At 34.6% G+C, this 21,980-nt stretch overlaps 3 protein-coding genes across 4 annotated transcripts; 2 read left to right on the forward strand and 1 right to left on the reverse strand.

Annotated features, from left to right (window-relative positions):
- Window positions 1-357: 357 nt before the first annotated feature.
- LOC101206686 (E3 ubiquitin-protein ligase RMA3) lies at window positions 358-3,165 on the forward strand. Its single transcript, XM_004141178.3, has 2 exons — window positions 358-511; window positions 2,031-3,165. The coding sequence occupies exon 2, from the start codon at window positions 2,047-2,049 to the stop codon at window positions 2,830-2,832; it is 786 nt and encodes a 261-aa protein (XP_004141226.1). The 5' UTR covers window positions 358-511; window positions 2,031-2,046; the 3' UTR covers window positions 2,833-3,165.
- A 2,470-nt stretch (window positions 3,166-5,635) lies between these two features.
- On the forward strand, window positions 5,636-12,115 carry LOC101206929 (choline transporter protein 1). Its single transcript, XM_004141179.3, has 10 exons — window positions 5,636-6,140; window positions 7,404-7,762; window positions 8,189-8,334; window positions 8,595-8,778; window positions 9,111-9,184; window positions 9,262-9,375; window positions 9,641-9,997; window positions 10,285-10,545; window positions 10,703-10,930; window positions 11,602-12,115. Exons 1-10 carry the CDS (start codon window positions 5,956-5,958, stop codon window positions 11,800-11,802), a joined length of 2,109 nt encoding a protein of 702 aa, XP_004141227.1. The 5' UTR covers window positions 5,636-5,955; the 3' UTR covers window positions 11,803-12,115.
- Window positions 12,116-13,587: 1,472 nt separating this feature from the next.
- LOC101207170 (MLO-like protein 11) lies at window positions 13,588-21,652 on the reverse strand. Of its 2 annotated transcripts, XM_004141180.3 has the most exons (15): window positions 20,243-21,652; window positions 19,932-19,989; window positions 19,585-19,820; window positions 19,356-19,472; window positions 18,661-18,721; window positions 17,894-17,988; window positions 16,979-17,053; window positions 16,582-16,667; window positions 16,115-16,164; window positions 15,848-15,888; window positions 15,587-15,757; window positions 15,402-15,437; window positions 15,075-15,142; window positions 14,907-14,967; window positions 13,588-14,278 (listed from the first exon to the last, which is right to left on the reverse strand). In XM_004141180.3, the coding sequence occupies exons 1-15, from the start codon at window positions 20,369-20,371 to the stop codon at window positions 13,856-13,858; spliced, it is 1,707 nt and encodes a 568-aa protein (XP_004141228.1). In that variant the 5' UTR covers window positions 20,372-21,652; the 3' UTR covers window positions 13,588-13,855. The 2 variants fall into 2 exon arrangements, with proteins under 2 accessions (XP_004141228.1, XP_031740322.1); XM_031884462.1 differs by lacking the exon at window positions 19,356-19,472.
- Between the last annotated feature and the right edge of the window lie 328 nt (window positions 21,653-21,980).

Below are 21,980 nucleotides of genomic sequence, written 5' to 3' on the forward strand. Positions count from 1 at the left end.
AAAGAGTTGTTGAGTGAGTTAATTAAGGAATAAAAGAGAGGTTTATGATGAAAGAGATTAACAATGAAAACAACAAACTAATTATAGTGGGTTTTAGAAAAAGCAAATGGTTTAATTGTCAAATTAACTAAAATAGGAGGGTAAATTATAATTAAGTCTGTTGGGGCCTGGGGGGGTTCGTGTAAGAAAACCGCTTAATTCGGGTTAATAGTTTTAAACCGAGGCCGGTCCGAGCCTTTTAGAAAAAGGAGAAAACGAAAATTAAAAGCTGGATAAAGTTAAACCGGACGCGCCGACACGGTCCTAAAAACTTCTATACAACCACGCACTTTACATGTTTCGTTATATACACGCGCCAATTCTCTCCTTTCTATATAATTCCCATTTTCCCCTTCGTTTCTTTTTCTATCTCTTTACATTTGTTCTTCCTCTAATTCTCTCCCTCAACATTTTCTTGATTTGATTTACGTCCGAGATTGTCGTACCATACCTTTCAGTTTCTTATTTAACGGTGAGTGTTTATTTTTTATTTTTTTATTTTTTTATTTTTAATGTTGATGATTTCTTAAGTTACGTTTCGTTTGATTCTTTGTTTGAGTTTTTGTTATGATTTTGATGGAAATGTGTCGGGGGAATTGGGGTTTTTGTTTGAATGAATGGGTATTTCTTTGTTTAAGAAAACGAGCCCTGGGTTTTGATCTATGGTTATTGGGCTTTTGGTGATTTTGTTCTGACTTCAATTTGAACTGCTGCCCTTTTCTTATTTCGTTGTGATTCGATCTGGGTTGATTTTTCGGAGAATTTTTATTTTTATGGCGTTTGGTTTGTTTCCCTTTTTTGTCTTTTCGCCTCTAGTTTTTCAACTTTGAAAGTTTCGAGATTTCTTCTAAAGACTTGCTTCCGATCATACACGTTTCTCTCTGTTCGCAATTTGGAGGATAAGTATCGTAAACTACAAACTGAAGGGGTCGATATTTTAAATGTCGATTTGCCGTTTTGATTGTTATTTATTTGGGATTCTTGCACTGTTGCTCTGCAATTGGTTACCATCTTTTGCCCAAAAAGAAATGTTTTTCTTTGTCTCTTTCTTTATAGAGGGTGTTGTGAGCCACGATTGTGGTTTGAGACACCTGGTTTTTTTATGGTCTGAGTATTTTGTATTTTGCATTCATTGTATGAGTTTGTGTAGAAGTTTCTCGATGCAAGTCATTGGTATCTTACATTCAGCATTGATCCTCCCAGGTCTTGTGTCTATTGATCGACCCTTGAATCTTTGATATCTGTGTTTTCTTTTAAGTTTTCAATCCTTTTGGTCTCTTTGCTATATAAATTGGGTTAAGTTGGTAGTGGACAGAACAGAGCTTTAGTTTTGTATACAGTTGTGAAATCCTGTTCCTTAGTTCTTGTTTTCTTTTCTAAAACGAGAGCCCTCCAAGGAAACACTGCCAAATTCCAACATCAGAAACAAAATTTTAAAAATTAATCTTTTAAGTTTTCAATACTTTACTTGGATTTTGAAAACATTCCTACAAAATCTATAACAATAGATAACAAAACAAAGAATCTCACTAGTGTAACTAATGTTTTTTTATCTTAATTTTAAAAAACTAAATGATTATCAAATGGGGCCGTTTCTAAATGTTTCAATATTGACTACCAGCTGTTGGTGGTTGAATATTTGATTTTTATTGACTTTATCTAATTAAAGTGCTATTTAGCCTCTCGATTAGCCTCCCTGGTGAAAGTCCGTTGTTTGATTATTCTTCCTTTGTGTGGAAGCTTCTATTCTTCCTTGAAATTTGTTTTGCATTTTTGTAATCCCTTTTTCTTTTTTCTTTTTAGAAAACAACTGGTATAAGAGGTAATTTCATTGTATTTGCATTATTGCAAATGGGGTTATTTGTATGTCCAAATTGGTATTTGTCTATAATGTTTTTCAATCGTTTATAGCAGCTGATTTTATTCTTCAAGTTACTTATTTTCCAAGAATTTCATTGTCTTTTTTTTTGTTTTTCTTTCTTTTTAAACAGAACGCATACTCTTTCCATGGAACAAAACTACTCTGTACCTGAGGCATACCTAGAGTCTGAACAAGATGTCTCTCTCAAGCAAAACTGGAAATCTATCTCAACTCAGTCAACAATATCAGAAGACGCAAACGGTTGCTTTGATTGCAACATTTGCTTAGACTCAGCAGCTGACCCTGTTGTCACCCTCTGTGGTCACCTCTACTGCTGGCCGTGCATTTACAAATGGCTTCATGTTCAAATCTCCAGCAACGAACCCGAAAACACCCAGAACTGCCCTGTTTGTAAGGCTAGCATTACACCCTCCTCGTTGGTTCCGCTCTATGGGCGTGGCACGTCGAACTCAGATTCTGAATCCAAGAAATCTCATTTGGGTATGGCTGTACCCCGAAGACCACCACCGTCAATGAACACACCATCCCATTCCAATTCATCCTCGACATTGTATCCTAGCCAGGAGCTTCATTCAAACTATATCCGGTCGCCCTCACACCCTATCTATCACCAACAATATTTCCCCCAGGCCACCTATGGCAACTTTGCCTCGTACTCACCATCTTATCTTGGTAATGCCGTGATAACGAGTCTACTAAACCCAACGATTGGGATGTTTGGAGAAACAGTTTTCACTAGAATATTTGGTAGCGTGGATGGGAACTTATTGCCATACTCGCCATACAACAACTCAATCTCAGGAAATGCCAGTACGAGAATGAGAAGACAGGAAATGCAGCTTGATAAGTCTCTTAATAGAGTTTCCATCTTTCTATTTTGCTGCTTTATTATATGTCTTCTGTTATTTTGAAGTTGGGAATAGATGTGTGGAGAAGCATATGATGATATACATACAGGTAAGCCAGCTAGAATTTTGGTAGATGACTTTACTGTGAGAAGTCGTCTAATATGTACAGAAGGTTAAAGCTAATACCACATATTGTTTTGTAATTCCTTTTGGTGCTCTGTGCGTATTGCATGTTTATAATACTTCTCTACGTTTTCCCACCCCTAGAAAGTCTAATGATTCATCATCTCCAAACAATATCAAGTCTAATCTGTTTTTCCCCTAGACATTGATATAAATATCATCTTATTATGTGGTTGTACAATTTAAAGCTGAAAATAATTGAGTTGGGTTCAAGTTGTGTACTCAGTTCAGTGTTTGAATACATTTAACTTTAACCTTCAGCGTTATAGTTTGAAGACATTTTAAAATGTGTCTAAGTCATTAAAGTTTTAGCTGTATAGTATATGAAATCTTTAAACATTTCGTATACGTAAAGAGGAGATGCATTTCAAGATTAAAGGATCTTTAAATTTTCCAGTTGGGTGTGCAATGGTATTTTCTGGTGACCCCTTTGTGTGTCTTCGTGTATCCTTGATTTTTGGTTTTTATGAAGTTTGATTTTTCCTTTTTTTGACCAACAGACAATATTGGTCTACAAAAAGCCTTCTCAGAATTAAACAAATTTTAAATCCACAGAATTTGGTTAATCCCACTATTTAAAAACAGTGATTGTAATGATTATTTTCATAATTATTGATTATGATGACTAAACAATGATTATGCTCTTCACTACCACATTCATGTACTCTCGTTTTCTATATAGTTAATATATCTGTAATAAACGTGTCAATTTTTAATTTCTTCCATTTTAGAATATTATATTTTAATCGACAAATTTCCTTTTCTATCTCAGTTATATATTTTCATATAAATTTATATTTAAAATCACAAAATGGCATGAAAAAAGTTTTTTTAAAAAAATTAATATTATCAATGGCTTCTAACAGATGTTTATTTAAGAAACAAAATCAAATTTTGTTTTAAATCTTTTAGAAATGGAAAGTATACTGAATTTGAAATAACGTTGTACATTAATATTTTGAAAGTTTAATTAATTGGGTCGTTGTTTGTTCATTTTTTAAAATCATTATATATTTTCTTAGATGTTATCACTTTTTTTTTTTTATATAGATTTTGAAAAATATTTCAACCCTATATTTTCTTGAATTAAAATATTATTATCATCTAGACAATTATGATTAAAAAAAAGTAAGTTCAAGAGACTAAATTATATATTTATTAAAATTACAATAACTAAATTTGACAATTAAAACACTAGACTCATCAAAACATTGCAGTCTAATAACTAAAATAAATATGTCAATTTGAACTATGTTCTTTGGTAAATGTATCTATTTATGCACTTCATTATATTTTGTTTGGGATTATAACTGTATTTGTATCAACTAAACCCCTAAATTTTTATAACTAAATTAACATAGATGCTTAATTTGAAATTTCTTGAGAACCACCTACTAATCAATTTTAATAAATTTTTTTTGACTTTTATTACACATTTGAGATTGATGTATAATTTTTATATATATATAATGTGCAGAACCAAATTTCTAAATTGAATTATAAGTTTCACACCATAATTATTCAACAAAATCTTAAAAAAATGTAGACAATTTTATCATCTTAGTCTTCAAATTTTAATGAATAAGCTTGTTTGATTGTTGAGTTTTAAAAATATGTTTTTAGTTCTTGGGTGTATAAAAAAAATAAACATTTTTTATAACTTTTTAAAAATGTCATATTTTTGTATATGAGTTTTTAAAAATAGGTTTTAGAAGAGTTTTTAATTTAATTTTTTAAAGGAAAAATTGTTATGGATGACAACAACATTAAAACTATTTACAATATATAGACTATAAAAGTTTTGATGAATTTTGCTATATTTTGTAAATAATTTCAATACTTTGCTACTTTTAAAGTTTCAATTTTTAAAATAATTTATATGATATGTAAAATAAGAAGAAAAAAAAACTATTTGAGTGATGATATGATTTTGATAATTTCAAAGCTTATATAATGATTTAGAATAAAGAATTTTTTTCACAGAATATTTACACCATATATGTGACAAAATCATACAAAATTAATTACATCAATTTTTTTTGTATGAATTATAAATATTTTATTTTTGACAATTTTTATAAAAATAAAATTATTAATAATTTGAACAACTTTATTCTTAAAAATTCGGAAACAGAAACGATAGCATTTGAAAATTCAGAAAGGAGTGTATTCTTGTAAAGAATTTAAAAATGGGATCAAACTTTTTCACTCGACCCAATGTTGTAAAAATTTGAAGCCAAACTTCCTTCTCTTTAACCCTTTTCTCTTCTTTGTTTATTTTTATGTAATAGAGCATATAGTGGGGAAATGAATCCATAAAGTACACAGCTTTACCACCCACCGTTGGATGATCTCTATGGTGGAAGTCAATAAAAGATTTCCACAACATCGACGGTGATAGAGAAACAACAGCGAAAAACCGACAAAGACCGTAGATCTTCAGACACAAATGTCCTTGTCAGCTTTGTGGCGGAATAATCAGAGTTTAAATCAATCTTATAAAGACTAATTGTAATATTTGAGTTTTAATATCAATTACTCCCATACCGGCTTTCTGGCTTCGCACTCGGCTGAGGCTCCACTCACATTTCCCTGTTCTAGAGGGGAAAAAACTCACGCCCATCACAAATTAAACATCTTTATTCCAATTATTCCACTCTCTTTTACTCTCACAGATGTCTTTAATTCATTCAATTTTGTGTCTTTCTTTAGTTTGTTATCTAGCTGAGCCTTTTCTTGAAGTTGAAACGCTTCTCTAAGACACTACAGTATCTTTGTCCAGAAGTCCCAAAGCAAAAAAAAAAAAAAAGGGGGGGAAGAAAAACTTAGCAGAAAGATTCCAAATCTGAAACCCTTTTCTTTGTTGCTTTTCTATTCAGACTGTAACCCCCATTGAAGCTATACTTTACCCTCATTCTACTGCCTTCCTGAAGCTTTACTTTCTTTCCTGCATTTGATTCTCTCTCTGTTTCTGCTTGGAAGGGGAAACCAGTGTGTGTGAAGATGAGGGGTCCTTTAGGGGCAGTGATTGGGAGGTACCCTTCAAGTGATGGAAATGCCCAAATGGGTGGAATTATCAGGCATAATAGAAAGTGCAGAGATATTGTGTTTCTTGTGATCTTTATTGCTTTCTGGGTGGGGATGATTGTTAACTCAAGCTTTGGATTTAACCAAGGAAACCCATTAAGGTATGGAATCTGATGATACTCTCCTCTTTTACTTCACATCTTAAATGAGTACTGTTAATTCTTGCACATTTTCTTTTCCATTCATGGAGGTCCCAGAAAAATCTCTGAACTGCTTTCCCATTTTGCAGATTTCCCTTCTCCCTTCTCATTTTCTCTATCATCTTCATTTCAACTAATTTCAAACTTCTTGCTCTATTAACTTCTGCTTGTTAGGATGAGTTCTAGCCTGTCTTGTGTACTCTTTTGTTAATATATCTGGCTATGTCAATGTATGGTCTTCAATTTTCTTTTACTTATCTCCCTGTTTGCCAGTTTCGCAACCTTTCCTACTGTGATTAGAACTGGTGGGTGCAACTTTGGATTGACATATGGCTGATATTTTTTAACGGTTGGAAATATCAAGTCAATTTTCCTATGTTTTTCACACTTTATGTACTACTTCGTCCTTTCAACGTGGAGTTCTACTATATCATCACTACCCACCTGGCATTTTCCTGTGTAGTATATTGTATAAACTATCACTCAATGTTTAGCTAGATAGCTGCCGATGGTTTCATTGGGCCTTCTTTGTTTTTTCCCTTTTCCAATTTGAAGGAGATTTTGCATGTGGGTAGGATGGGACATTTCCATTTTCTAGTTTTTCATGCTCTCCTTTCTTTATAAGCTTGTGTGAAAACTGATAACGATGAAATTTACCCTGCAAGCTTCATTCGAAACCCACTGAACTGAAGAACCAAGTACTTCCTTGCCCTTTGTCTTGCATCGTCCCAATAACTTCCATCCGCCACGGTTGTTCCATTCATCCACACTGTGATATTGTTGAATAATTCTTATTTAATTTCTTTCAATAGTAACAATTTGATGATCCCAATCCGTATTAATTGTGGAGGAACTAAAGTTAGTCCTTTTAAGTTTTAAGTCATAAGTCACAACGAGTTGGAGTGTATTCATGAGTGCTTCCAAGTGTAGTATTTTGAAATAAAAAACTTTTTGGACTAGCTCATTTGACAAAACACTAGGCATTTAAAATGAATTTTTAGTATTTCTGGAAATCCTGAAGTATGCTTAGATATGTAGTAAAGTTCTTTGAAGAATATCAAAAGTCATGTAACTTACCCTTTTGCTTTCTTTCTGCCATTAAATTCTTGAAATTGTAACAACAGTTGCTTGGTTGTTCCCTTTTCTACTTAATGTTTACATTCTCCTTTTCTTTGTTAATTAGCCTCATTTGAGTTGACCTTTGTGCTACCGTTTATTTATCAGGCTAACATATGGACTAGACTACAAAGGAAATGTCTGTGGTGATAAGCATGCTAATCCTGGCCTTCGTGAATTGGAGCTTAAATATTGGTTGAATCCTAATCAGGTTTATCAAAGTGGTTTGAAAGACAGTCAATTTAAGTTGGCAGATGCTCGGAGTATATGCTTGATGGATTGCCCGACTCCTTCAGAAGATTCTCTAAACTGGGTTTGTGATTATCCAGAAGGTGAAATACGCCTCTCAATGGATGATTGGATAGACAGGAACTACGATTACTTCGAGTTCCTAACACCTGAGATGAGAAACAGCTCTGTTAACCTTCAGGGTCCTTGTTACCCTGTCATTTTTCCTAGTGTAAATGGTAAGTAAAATTGATCTATCTTCATGGTATTGTTATTTTCAAACCTTTTAATCTGGTATTGAATGCTTCACTTCTAGATTCTTTTGGATACAACAAATCTTTCAAGCTTTTCTTCTTGGGTTACAGCATCTAGTGGTTAAAGGGAGACAGTCTCAATCAAGGGCTCTTTTTGATTGTAGGGCAGATGAGTTTTTTCATGAGAATAGTTCCACAAATATTAACAAAAAAAGATTCACTTTAAAATTGATTTATTCAAAAAGTGATTGACTGGTAATCACTTTGTAGAATAAGAAGTGCAACCAAACTACTTGTGATTTTGCAACCAAAAACATTTTTTATGAAAGTATTTTACTAATTTTTTCTCCATAAAAATTGTATAAATTAGAAGGTTCACCGAACTCACCCTTAGAATGATGTCTTTCTCAGTTTATTGGAGCTGCCAGTTCCTTGCTCGCCCCTCAAATGTGTCATTAACACATTGGAAAATGATGGGTGGAATGAACATAGATGCAGATTTGATCATTGATAAATCTATTCATAAGTCAACCAACTCTCGGTCATCTGTGTTAAAGGTATACTAGATTTTCTTTTCTGTAAATTATTCTTAACCCTGTTTCTATAATATATGCATGCATGCATTTATCTTACAAAAAATTCACTATTAAATCACAAGTCTACTTATTTAGTAAATGTAAAGTGTCATATAAGCTCAAGAGCTTCATTTTGAAATTGCAAGGTTCTTTCGAAGAATATCCTTAGCATCTGAACTTTGTTTGTTGTGTCATACCGTTTCTGAAGTTTTTACTTGTTCTGTGCTCTGCTCTACTCACAGAGATACATGGCGGATATTGGGAAATCATGGCCAGTATTGATCGTTTGTGGAGGAATTTTGCCTCTATTTTTGGCTGTGATTTGGTTGCTAATGATTCGGCATTTTGTTGCTGCAATGCCGTGGGTAACAGTTGTCCTATTTAACATTCTCATCGTATCAGTCACAATGTTTTACTACCTCAAAGGTGAGGAACATGTTTTCTCCACCCTTCTACTTGATGCTCAATGATTTCAAGTTTTGATTCCGTCAAACCTTAAAAATATTGAAAATCCTGTATTATAGTGGAACTCTTTCATATAAGAACTAATGTTTTTGTCAGACTTCTAAAAGGAATGCAAAGCCATTTTTAAATGATTCTTCTTTGCTTATCCTTGGGAGATTCATCTAGTTGGAATCAAACTTGTAATATCTGATGGAATTTCCAAAACCTCAAATGTTGTGAAGTTATACTATTTAGGTCAAAGTTGTGTCATCTTGTATTAGCATTACTGATTGCAATTTTCTTTATTGCTGTAGCTGGATGGATAGGAAATGATGCTATAACTCCCATCATCGGTGATCATGATCCTTATGTCCACATATTTGGAAGGGTATGCGACCAAATCTCGTGAGCCTTTTTGATAAAAAATCTCATCTGATTCCAATTACTCAATTGACTATTGTTCAGGAGCTCAATCATATGCGCGCTGCTGCTGTTCTAATGACGTTTGTTATGGTGGTCTCTGTACTTACATCAATTGCCATCATCCGCCGAATCATAATGGCTACATCTGTCCTCAAGGCAAGTACTATACTGTACATGTATAAGTGGGAAAAAGAATTGATGTTGATTATTTGCAGTAATATCATAAACTTAAGAGTTCTCACTTTAAGGATTATATAGTTCAGTTGGTCTTCAACTTCAGCATTCAAGTTTTTGGCTTTCAGTTTCAATGTCTATTTATCACTTATTTCCACCCATTTTGTCAATGCTCTTTTAGTTTCTGAACAGATTAATATAGTATAATACCATTATTTCATTTGAGTTTTATACACCTTGTGTGCAGGTTGCTGCAAAGGTGATTGGAGAAGTTCAAGCACTCATAATCTTTCCCATCATACCTTATGCCATCCTTGCAATTTTTTATATGTTATGGCTGTCAGCTGCTCTTCATCTCTTCAGCTCTGGTCAGGTTGTCCAGAATAATTGCAACTCAAACTGCTGTGCCTATGATCTTGCTTCAAAACTGGTGAACTGCAATCACTGTTGTGGTTATAGCATCCGTTATACTCGTCATATCGACATTGCCATCTTTTTCCATCTATTTGGTTGTTATTGGGCCACTCAATTTTTTGTGGCATGCTCTTCAACAGTAATTGCAGGTTCCGTTGCCTCCTACTATTGGGCTCGTGGTGAAACTTCGGTAAGTTACTAAGGATGGGTTGACATATCCAACGATTCTTAACTTATTTTAGGGCTATAGGTTCTTGCTGTCGATCCATGCCAACTATCTTGTTCTATTTGTTAGTTTCACCCTAGAAGTATTCCATTTAACTACTTTGGATTTATTTCAAGTATGACAATGTCCACATTATAATTATCATTTTCACAGAATAGTCTCATGTCTACTCTATAAATTTATCGTTCTTGTGCTTGCAATTCTTTGAAGATTATTCCCTCTTTAATGGTCATTGTTTTTGGTTATTGCAGCCTGAAATTCCGTTTCTTCCAGTTTTCTCCTCAATGAAACGGCTAGCAAGATATAACCTTGGATCCATGGCTCTTGGTTCCTTGACTGTGTCGTTTATGGAATCAATTCGTTTCATACTTGAGTCTATTCGTCGCAAATTGAAAGTTGCAAGTACTACGCCAGACAGTCGAATTGGCAGAGCAGTACATAATACGTCTCGGTTTTGCCTGAGATGCATAGAGTGGATCATCAAATCTGTTAACCGTAATGCATATATAATGGTAAATTGATACTCATTTACTTGGTCATCATTGATTCCAATATAGTAGCCAGCAAAGATCACAATGGTGTTAGTTTCCAGAATAAGAGTTCAGCAATCTCTCTACCATGTTTACTTGTGTTGAATAACTGTTTTCCATGCTATCCTTGTTCATGTAGATTGCGATAACAGGCAAGAGCTTTTGCAAGGCGTCTGCTATTGCGACAGAGTTAATCATTAACAACATCCTTCGGATCGGAAGAGTGAATGTGATTGGAGATGTCATTCTGTTCCTTGGGAAACTGTGTGTCAGCCTCTCAAGTGCTCTTTTTGCATTCCTCATGTTGGATACCCACAAATACAGATCTGCTCATAACAAAATTTCTTCCCCATTGTTTCCTGTCCTGGTAAGTTCCTTTGTTCATTTGCTTAGTTCATACTCATTTCGTATAGAGAAGAGCTGATAAAGAGGCTAGAGCAATCAAACTTATAATCTTATATATTTTATTTTTCACTTTTTGTGGGATAAAAAGAGAAAAATAGTCTAACGTAGATAGTTAAGAATTTATTAACTAAATGACGATATGATGAATTATTTAATAAATACATCCATTCATAAGTTTTAAGTCACCACTAAACCCAAAACCTTAAACTAATGGATTACAATAAATTTAATTATATTAATTCTTTAACACTACTTCTCACTTGGATTAACATTATGTGAGAGAAAATGACATCACAAGAGCTTGAATACATGATTTTTTATTAATTGCATATCTAGTTAAATCACTACTTAAGTTAATTAACCTAATGGGTTTTGTAAATTTAATTATATCAATATAGTATCAACATGATCGAAGGTTTACCTATTTCATATTTACTTGTGATACCATACCCAATCCAAAGTAGGTTGTTTCAATTGAGAACCCATTAGACGTGCACTCTCGTTGTCATTACCTAACAATGGATCCTTAATTTGAAGATCTTAAAGCACAAAAGATTTAGTTTCATACGTATAATCTCATGGCTAAAACTGCAAAATTCCTCATTCAAATCGTTTTTTTTTGTTTCGAAACAGGTTTGCTGGGGCCTAGGCTATGTGGTTGCCACACTTTTCTTTGGAGTGGTGGAGATGTCCATTGATACAATAATTCTTTCCTTCTGTCAAGATTCTGAAGAACATCAAGGCACAGCCCAGTATGCTCCTCCTCTTCTTATGGAGACTCTCAACGATCAAAATGAGATGCAGAGACTTACACAAGGACCTCCAAGTTCATAACCTTCATCTTTTACTTTTTTTTTATGCCCTTGATAATATTACCAAAATAGTCTTCACCTTCACCTGTTGCTATCATCTCCAACCCTTCATTGTTACAGTTTTCCCCACTGTAAATAATCAATTTCTTGGCAGTGTGGAAGTTGGGGGAAAAGTGATAGAGAAGAGACAGAAAGGGAATACCTTTAGGCCTTTTTTCTTTTCTTTTGGGTAGGTTACTATTTTTGTTACTTGTTAGTGAGAAACTTTGGATATGGTACTACATAATTATTTGCAATGACGTTAGTTAATATTATGTGAGGTTCTTTTTGTCTCATGTTCTCTGCCTCAAGTTTTGTTGCAATTTTTCTTCTTTTTTCTCGGTAATTGGAGAGTAGTTTGATAGAAGTGTCGGTTCTTTTTGGGTGCTGTACTCTATTTTGATTCGGTTAACTAAACAAGCACAATCGGTTTGGTCCAATAGATTATTACTTGAGATATGAAACAAGTTTTCTCACAACATGAAATGTTATTTTTATTTCTGAGATGATATATAACTAAAATTATCTTCATCCATCAGTTACACTTTTCTGTCAATTGGCGTCTAACTTTAATAAAAGAAACTTAGAAAACTATTCTCTTTGGGTATCTTAGTGAAAAAGAATTTGAAACATTTGAAGATAACTTCCAAGTTCTTGGGGTCCAGATTAAGAAATTCCTAACTTAAAACTTAGAATCTCAACTTAAAAAGATGGTGAATTTTGTTTATGTATTTTTCTAACTAAAAACTCTTATAAATAATCAAATTTACATTAAAAATCCCTTCCATTTTGGAAAGAATCTTGTTGCTTGGTATTTCATGCAACAAAGACTCAAGAACTACAAGCAATAACCTCACACAATGATGGCCTCCGGACTCTTAGGCCAAACCGATGCAAATGCTATTGTTGCTTTAGCAATCTCTTCTCCAAACTCAACAAACTCCCCACCCTATAAATTGCAAAAGGCCCTTCGACTTTGAGAAGCACACAAAAGTAGTCAACTTTCTCCTCAAAAGATAGACCAAAGTTTCAAGAAAATGGCTGTTACAAGAACTAGTTTACTGGTTGGTCTCCTGGCGTTTCTTTGCTTAAGCCTCGGCTCTGCCAATCGAATTCTCAAGAACAACGATGCTGAAAACCAACTAATAGGTGACGATGTGCCTTCAGGAAAAGAAAACCACCCACAAAATTCCAACCATGATGAGTTGAAAAGTATACCAACAGACAGCATGGCAAAAATCAGTTCCATTAATCCAATAAATGGCGATTGTTGCAGTTATGGCACCAATTGTGGAATATATCCACCACCGACCTGTGGATGCGGTGGATGCGGTGGATGCAGTGGATGCAGTGGTGGCGGAGGCGGTGGATGCAGTGGATGCAGTGGTGGCGGCGGTGGCGGTGGAAGCTCTAGTTGCCAATCTTGCAATACTTGTTCTTCATGCCAATGGCAGGGATGTCATGGTTGCCAGGAATGTCAAGGGTGCCAGGGATGCCAGAGTTGTGGGTGCCAAGCCAGCATGGACGATTCTAAGGTCGAACAGGATTCAGTTCAAACGGGTGAACCTGCACCCGTGGTGACAATTGTGCCACCAGCCAAGCCAACAGATAATGACATAAAATCCAGTGGGGGATCAAATCAGGACATAAAATCCAATGGCGGTCTGGTTTAGAGTTTATACCTCATCTCAAAGAAATGTCTTCCTGTAGCTCTCAATAAAAGCTCCATTCATGGAGTTCATTTTCTAATAAACCGATGAAATATAGAAAGTCAGGAAACACTTCTATAATTGGAGTCTATACTTCCTTACATTGTTCGGACAATATATTACATTACAGGCAGTTTCATGTACTGTTTTCTACAAATACAAACTCAGTATCCTATAAACAAATCTCTAGGATCTCACTCTGAACACTTCTTCGGATTTCAATTTTGTTTGTACTAACTTACACGGCACTTTTATAGTTTCTTTCACTAAAGTTTGATCCTAATTATATGGTACTTCTACAGATTTGTTTACTAGCTACGTTTTTTTTTATCTCGGCATAGATGAGCTTCTTAAAGAGTTTTCGGCATCGAAGTTTTGAGCCGGCATTGATGAGCTTCTTAAAGGGGCTCCGTCAATGAAGTTTTGAGCCACAGGCAATGAAAGAGACAGAGAGGGCTGAAGAAGGGGAGTTCTAACCGCACGTGATGCATCATTAGTAACAGAGGCGGACACATTTGCTGCAGTAGGTGGCTGCATCTCAATTATGGCATAGCCAGTTGCAGCTTTAGGTGTATCAACATGTTGGTTGTCATCGTCCTCAAGTGACATCACGGTGCTTGTTTCCGTGTGGATTGTGGCATCATCAGTAAATATCCGGAGCCTTCTCTTCCTTCTAGCTGACTTACCCCACCCATGGATTGTTTCCCTTATTCTTTGAGGAATTAAGGCAGCCTTGTAGTTTGTTCCCATCTGCAAAACAAATATGGGAGAAGGAAATAAAACAAAGCAAAAAAAAAAGATGAATCCCAGTCAATAGGTAATGGTAAACTGCAAATGATAGGATTTGGATGTTGTCATTAAGGTCAATCCTTCCATATACTACTAACCAGATAAAATTTCCCAACCTTGAAAACTCTCTTTGCACAAGTCAAGATAGATGGCAATAATCCAAGAATGTGGGAACAAGGTACTAGAAAAAAGAGAAAAAATATATGAGAAAAACTCTCCGCTTGCTCCACCTCCTGTGGTGTTCTCGCACCTAACAGTTCTCTTGACTAACCAACAGCCTATTGACAGGGGCAGTCCAGACCTCTTGGGCATCTTGCATTGCCATTTCCCCATATATATTCATGTTATTGCTCATCCATATTCCCCAAAAGTAGTGGATGCCACTCTAGTAAAAAATCCTATTTTTCTTTACTACCCAATGGCCACACGCTTCGATACAAAGACCTACTAGGCAGATGAAACTCAGAGAAATTGATGAGAACCCAGCCAAAAAGAAACTATATTTGTCTTAGTCTAATGACTTAAACCAAGGACATCCATAAAATATTAATCAAACTATCAGAATGTAAAATATCACGCCTTAGATTACCTGAGTAACCAGTGCGTATAGGGGCAAGGTGCTATAGCTGCAAAGAAATTGTCCAGCAAAACTACGAAAAAAAATAAAAGTAATATTTTCAGAATACTTAATTTCACGCCACACAATTAACATGGTTAGTTTTGAAGTTTGTGATTGTTGCAAATTAAAAATTCATACCCCAAGATTAGTCTTACATAGACAAGCAGATGATTGCTAATGAAGCAAGAACTATATCCAAATTGCCACTGTAACCAAATTAAACAAGATAATGGCATTATGGGGGGAGAAAACAAGAAGAAAGAATGCTCTGGACTCTACCAAGAAAGGGTGAGAAAAAGTCATGAAGTTTTGACGGAAACTATATAACGTGAGCTCTTGTTCTCTTTTTGGTTTTTAGCCCATACACTTCAAAATGTGTTGTTAATGCCACATGCTTCCTATTTCATTAGGGGGACTGTTCTTTTCTGAGATCAAAGATAACCATGACTAGAGAAAAGGAAGTACCCAGAACCAGAAGAACGAAGCCAATTCGAAAGCATTCTGCAAGAGAATTGAGAGAAAAAGGGATAAACCCATGAATATTGGTTTCTTTTATTAAAAAAAACTAAAAACTATGAACAGATAAATTATTTTTCTTTCTGATGTAAGATGTCAACGTGTAGGAGATATTGTCACTAATGAAGACTTGCCTGGAAAAGAACAAAATGGATCAAGGACAACAGAAGTTCAGGCTTCTTAAACCAGAAAAGATCATCACGGGGCCTCAGCTTTGCTCCAGAAAAGAATCCGGTTATACCAGCATTCTCCAACGTCAAAGTTGCAATAACATGCTGTAACTTTGTGCCCACTAAAAGAACAAGCTGTATAAAAAATGAAAAGTAGTAATAGATCAACTGGTCATCAACCAGATATAAGCTGCCACTTTTGAGGGAGATAGAGAGATGGCTCACAGTAACAGGAATAGTTGCTATCCAAAAGTAAAGGTTGGAGCCTGAAAGGTGGCAAAAGAGATAAAAAAAAGAAATGTCAGCTCAATTTATAGGGAAAAAACAGATAGTTGCAGTTTAGTGTAGGATTTAAAAAAACAAGGTGAAGGACAATCAATCAGCTCGGGTAAATAAATAAAACAGGATAATGGAGAATTAGTGAAAATGAAAAAAGCTTTGATGAGAAAGAAATTATGAATTTATGATATTCCTAAAAGAGATTCATCATACCTTTCACATTAAACAGCAAAAAAGCTACGACAAATCCCCATAACGGACCACTGCAAAAAAAGTGAATGAGAAATTAGCTATGTTAGTGAACGGACCTTCAGAAATATTGTGGCAGAAATCACATTTCTTTCAATATATTCTAAAATTTAATTTCCTGAATAAACATCGAGAATCGAAAAGAAGAGCACAGAAACTACTTTCTGGATGCCTTCAAAAGTTCTCCTATTTCACCCAAAGGGGAAACAATTGAAACTAACACAAGAAAAATTACTTTGTTTGAGGATCCCTATAAAATGACAATCCCAACAAATAACAGAGGAGAAATTTTCCTTCTTGTGACAATATGGTAACAAAGAGTAATAACTGAACCTGAACTTCTTTGTCTTGATAGCAATGATTAAGGAAAAAGGGCAGGACTACCACATGCATAAAGATCCTAAATTAAAAGTAACAGACACTTCAATTACCTCACACCAACTATTCTCTGGAATTCTTCTTCCATAGAACGAACCATGTAGCTATGGAAATCATATTTTGACGAGAGGTTGTGATTCTGCAATTAATAAGATGTAGGAAATCAAATGATGACTAAAAGATCATTATTTTTATCATTAATTGTTTAATTATTAGTGCTTAGCTGAAAATTTGAGAATGTTACAGTTCTAAATTGCAATGTAAATGGTAAACACATGAAATAAAATTAGCAATCGAAACAAAATAATTTGCTTTTGCTATTTGAAAATCTAAATTAAGAGCTGACAACAGAAAGAAAGAGATGAAAGAAGAAAACAGAAGAAAATTATAACTGGATGGCAAGGAATAAAAGCCTAAAATATCATAGAGCACTTAAACATATAAGTGTACCGTGATGAAGCCTTTGCGAAGTGTAAGGTAGTCAGAACGAACAACAGAACGCCCAAATTGCCTAAAGAAACAGGTCTACACTCATATAATCATGTCAAAGAAGTGTTAATGTCGGTATTTATGTGAATAGCAGTATAACTTCAATTAAACAGGAAGAAAAGGACTAAAATACATCAGGTGTATATGAAGGCCAAGTTCAAAGGAAAACACCTTCTTTTTCAAATGACAGAGGGTTTCCACCAGATTAGGAGGCATACATAATCTTAAGGAACTACCAACAGATTCTAAGACATTTAAGATTAGAAATCACATTAGACATTAATATTTAATTTTTAAAGAAAACATGAAATCATAACTTCAAAAAGCGTTCGACGTCACAACTTGTTCTTTGATCACTGGACTGACAATTGACCATAGTCATTGACCATCACTTCAAGAAATCTAATTCACAATTTCAATTGCTCTCACTGGATAGTCAACAATTTGTTGGTAACTCCAAACTAATTAACCAGGAATATAAAACACATCATTTGAATCAGAGGTTCAGAATAGGGTAAAAAGGGTATATTGGGGTTCAGTAAGAACAGATCATATGTATACCAAATTCAGTTGATATGTAGTTTTTAGCATCAAAATTTAAAGTATGTCAATAACTTCTCATTGTTCTCTATTATATATACAAAAACATAAGATCATTAAAAGAGGGGTTGCTGTTTGCCCGTTCCCTATTCTCCATCGATTTTGTACGCTCATTAAAGCGTATACTTGGTCTGAAAACACCCAGTATTTTTACTAAGTAGCCCTTGCAGATATACACGGCTGAAATAAGAGTAGATATAACCAAAATAGTGGTGGGTCTATGAATAGATGCAGTCATGCGGCATTGTCTAAATGAAAACAAGTTCAAATGCTTACCATCCAGATAAGAAAGCTATTCCTGGTTAAAGGATTGGAGGTGTGATATTGTACAAAGGTAGATTGTCTCTGCATTATCTTTTTTTTCGTTGTATCTATAATAATAGTAGAGAAATAATTGTCAGTTCACCAAAAATAATAATCTGTACCGACAAGAGAAAGTGAAGAGTGGTCATGCTAAATACCAAATTATCAATTACAAATAACCACTACACAAAAATGGTCTCTTGGAAAAGAGAGTTTCTGTTCAAGGAGGTTCCTTGTGGACTCCTGGTGTTACTTAGACTTCGGTAAAGATATGAGAGAATTGCGAATGCCGAATAATTACTTAAATAATATAAGGACGTCAATGTGGTAAGGACAATCTAAGAAAGATACTAACAATTAAATCTGAGCACCCATTAGCACTAAGAACTACAATCTAGTTTATGAGCACAGCAAGATGGTTTATTGGGGAGAAAAAATTGAAGTCCTTGAGAATTTCTATAAAATAAAAATCCTTCAGAAGTTCAGATGCAAGATATCATACAGTACAGGACTAAGATGTGAAAGCTAGAAGACAAGAATAGGAAGTATTGTGGTCAATGGACAGAAATCTTTAAAATATTTGAACTGGAACCTGACATTATGGCTGGTGCTATGGACTTGGCATATGGTTGGAGATATCATCCAAAGTTTTGGGTTTGAACTCCCAGATTGCTTGACAACTCTAAGAAAGCTAAAGTTACATGCTAAAGAACCACACATAAAATTACCATAGAGCTCACCGTTGAATAAATCATGGTGGTCCATGTGAGCTTCATTTTCCCATTCTCTCCAACTGTGGATCTGGTCAAATGATAAAATGTCAACCGTTAGAATAAATACTAATAGTAATAATTTGTATACATCTTCTATAAACTTTTAAAGAAAAATGTAAATATTTTATATCATAATGGTGTACTAGTCAAGGACTCAAATTGTTAACACACACACACAACTCTAGAGATACACAAATAGATATCGAATTTAATATCGGATAGGTCTATTCAACTTTCACTTGGTATGAAGCAAACTTATGAGTGTTCAGTGCATGCAAACAAACGGTACTAAGATACACCTCTCTTTACAAATATAGATATCAGAATGATTCCTATTATTTTTTTTTCTATTATGTTTAAACATCACACATTATGCTAACAGTTAAAATTCTATTCAGTGACATAATCAAGGTTAAAAGAAATTGTTGCTATCTCAAATCAAACAGAGAACACAAAGTAATAATAAGACAAAAATCAATTTAGTCTCTATGATTGTAGAGAGTAGAGTTGATGGTTTGAATGAAGAAAACCGATGATTTAAACTATTGAAAAAAACAAAAGTAAATTAAACTATCCCCAAAATCCCGCTGTATAACTTTCCTGAAACTGATTAATTTTTCAGCAAGGTTTAATACAAAATGACTATGAAAAAAATATCAAACCTTCACAATTGCCAACAACATGGTTAAGCAACTATAAGAAATATGAGTAACTGCCATCACAAAGATAAAGCGATGCAATTGCTCAAGTCCCTCATAGGAAACAAAGGGCTCATGACCCTGCACAATGACGAAAGTTTCAAATTTTAATTGACTATTGGGATGGAAGAAGACAGTTTTCATAACTATATTTTTTTTTTAAAAAAAAAGAATAATAACAATCATAACGTGCCTCTTTGCATGTATTTTTGTTCACAGTTAGCATCCTCCTATTCAAATGTGGGAAAACAGAAACCATAAATAGCTTTCGCTTCTCAGATGAAGAATTATCCGCATTTTGTTCATCAATCTCCGACTGAGAGCACGGAATAAAAGATGTATCATAAAACTTGGATGGAATGCAGATATTTGATATTAGACTTGATGTTGCCGTCAGAAGCAAAGAAATAAAACCAAGCAGCATTAACTCTGCAAAGGCAAACAATGGCAGTTATAATGAGCAGAATAAATATATGACTAAAATTAAATAAGAAGCTATGCTTGTCTAAGGTAATTGAGCATATAACATAGGCTAGTTACCTTCTTTCATTTTCTCCACTGCCTCAAATAAGGGTTTTCTATGAGTTTTTCCCAGCCACTGAGAGAAAAAGTAACAAACACACGTAATTATTAGAACAAAATCTGCAGTAGCTGTAGCACAACACAATGTTTCAGGGAAATAATGTCTGAGTCTCTAAAGTACTTCTTAGCCAGAATATGTATCTTTCAAAGACTAGAATCTCATGAGTACAAACTTGAGACTAAAAAATTTCTGAAGTATACTACTTTTGACCAATTGACATGCCAGATACTTTGTGTAAAGCATAAGAAGCAGTGAGAAATATACTTACAGAGCTTAGCCTATGAATGGAGCGTTCTACAAGCAATGAAACTGCGACGAAAATGGTCAACACGGAAGCAACAGACCAAGTAGGCGTCAGAGCCAGAGATCTTCCCTCCTGGGAGGCATTTTCAGCCATTTCCGACAAATCTCAAAGATTACAACCTAAAAGATAAACTCTCAAGTTTCCAGTCCTACACCAGTTTGAGTAGACGTTGCCAGATTTACAGTGAAAGAAAGAAAATAGAAGAGAGAAGAAAATACTTAGTACCCAAGATTAAAAGGGACATATTCCTATGAGTTTATATATCACGTATTGATATAGCAAAAAAGAGTATCAGTTGACATTTAAGATTTAATAAGGCCTCGTGGAAGAGACGATCACCAATTTAATTTTCCAGCCTTCTCCAAACAATATCAGAACAGGTCAAATTTTCCCTCTGAAACAAACGTAATATAACCAACTGGACCCAGAAGGAACTCTAACAAATCTTTTGCTTTTTTCCTTTAAAAGAAAAAAGGCAGACTTCCAGGCATTCCAGTTTGATAAAGTGAGATTGGAATACCCCACAAATGAAACAGCTTCTTTGAACCTGAAATCGTTCCAACAGAAAACAAATTCTGAAAGAACAAATCATCATGTTCTGAGGAAGCAAGAAGAACCCATCGGTGAATGCTTTTACTTAATGAGACTGAATCTAATGTACTCAAATTTCCTAAGATCCCCTTGAAATCTCACTGACATTCCCAATAAAAATCCAGAAGCTGACTCTGAAAAGCCCCATTCAGCTACTTGCTACTTCACCTTCAAAAGCAGATGCAAAAGAGACAAATCCAACTCAAAGTGACAGCCGATTCCAAAAAGAAAACGACATATATAAATCAACGGCCAAAAGGGTTTGGAAAAAAGCCTCGGACTAAGGTTTATTATTAATAGATAAATGACAACCCCATGTGCACAAACTTCTTGGGGCTGACAATGACGCAACTTCTTTAGTATTATTAACCCCCCACGGAAAATGACTCAAGAATAAAGCAGTGCAATATATGAAGAAAAGGAACCAAATAGGAAAGACCCAGATGCCATAAATGCAAGAAAAGGCACACAGAAGCCAGGAGAGATGCCATGAATGTGATTATGATTGGCTTTGACAAATGACAGTGTTATTTTTTCTTGGCTTTCATTTTCTCACGATTCCGCAGATTGAGGAGCCTGTAAAATATAAAAGAACCCTTTTTGTGATTTGGGTATGTGAAAAAGATTAAATAGAGAAGAGAAGAGGAAACTGTTCAACATGAATATGTTTCCAATAATTAAGAGGATACGAATGCGATGTGGATGTGATGGCTTTGAGGGCCAATAATTCTTGCTTCCCCGATGCTGCAATCATAAATTTGATGTTGCCACAGTGCTTCATCCCCATCCCCACGCCTCACCATGAAATGTAAATGAAAACATAGATACCATATTGATATCTATCAATATTTTTGAAAAAAATAATAGAAACAGGAAATTTAAAATAGTATTTATATTACATTCGACTCAGTAGATCATTCTTCCTGTTTGAGACAGGTTGCATTCGAAATTTTTGTACGAATGACCCCATTTTGCATATCATCGTATTCTCAAACCATGCTCGACAGCTTGCAACTGACGAATTCTCGCTTCAAGTTTCTCATCAGATAATTTTTCTTTGATATTTTCTCGTTCTCATTCTAGCTCTCTAGTTTCTGATCAGAAAAAAAAA

The sequence above is a fragment of the Cucumis sativus genome, chromosome 4 (assembly GCF_000004075.3).
Source record: "Cucumis sativus cultivar 9930 chromosome 4, Cucumber_9930_V3, whole genome shotgun sequence".
Classification (NCBI taxonomy): domain Eukaryota; kingdom Viridiplantae; phylum Streptophyta; class Magnoliopsida; order Cucurbitales; family Cucurbitaceae; genus Cucumis; species Cucumis sativus.

Coding starts and splice junctions, on each gene's coding strand:
- LOC101206686 (XM_004141178.3), top strand. CDS start 2,047: ATGGAACAAAACTACTCTGTACCTGAGGCATACCTAGAGTCTGAACAA.
- LOC101206929 (XM_004141179.3), top strand. CDS start 5,956: ATGAGGGGTCCTTTAGGGGCAGTGATTGGGAGGTACCCTTCAAGTGAT. Junction 8,335..8,594: donor CTCGGTCATCTGTGTTAAAG/GTATACTAGATT, acceptor CTCTACTCACAG/AGATACATGGCGGATATTGG. Junction 8,779..9,110: donor AATGTTTTACTACCTCAAAG/GTGAGGAACATG, acceptor TTATTGCTGTAG/CTGGATGGATAGGAAATGAT.
- LOC101207170 (XM_004141180.3), bottom strand. CDS start 20,371: ATGGCTGAAAATGCCTCCCAGGAGGGAAGATCTCTGGCTCTGACGCCT. Junction 18,722..19,355: donor TGTTGTTGGCAATTGTGAAG/GTTTGATATTTT, acceptor TCATTTGACCAG/ATCCACAGTTGGAGAGAATG. Junction 14,279..14,906: donor TATACGCACTGGTTACTCAG/GTAATCTAAGGC, acceptor TTTGTTTTGCAG/ATGGGAACAAACTACAAGGC.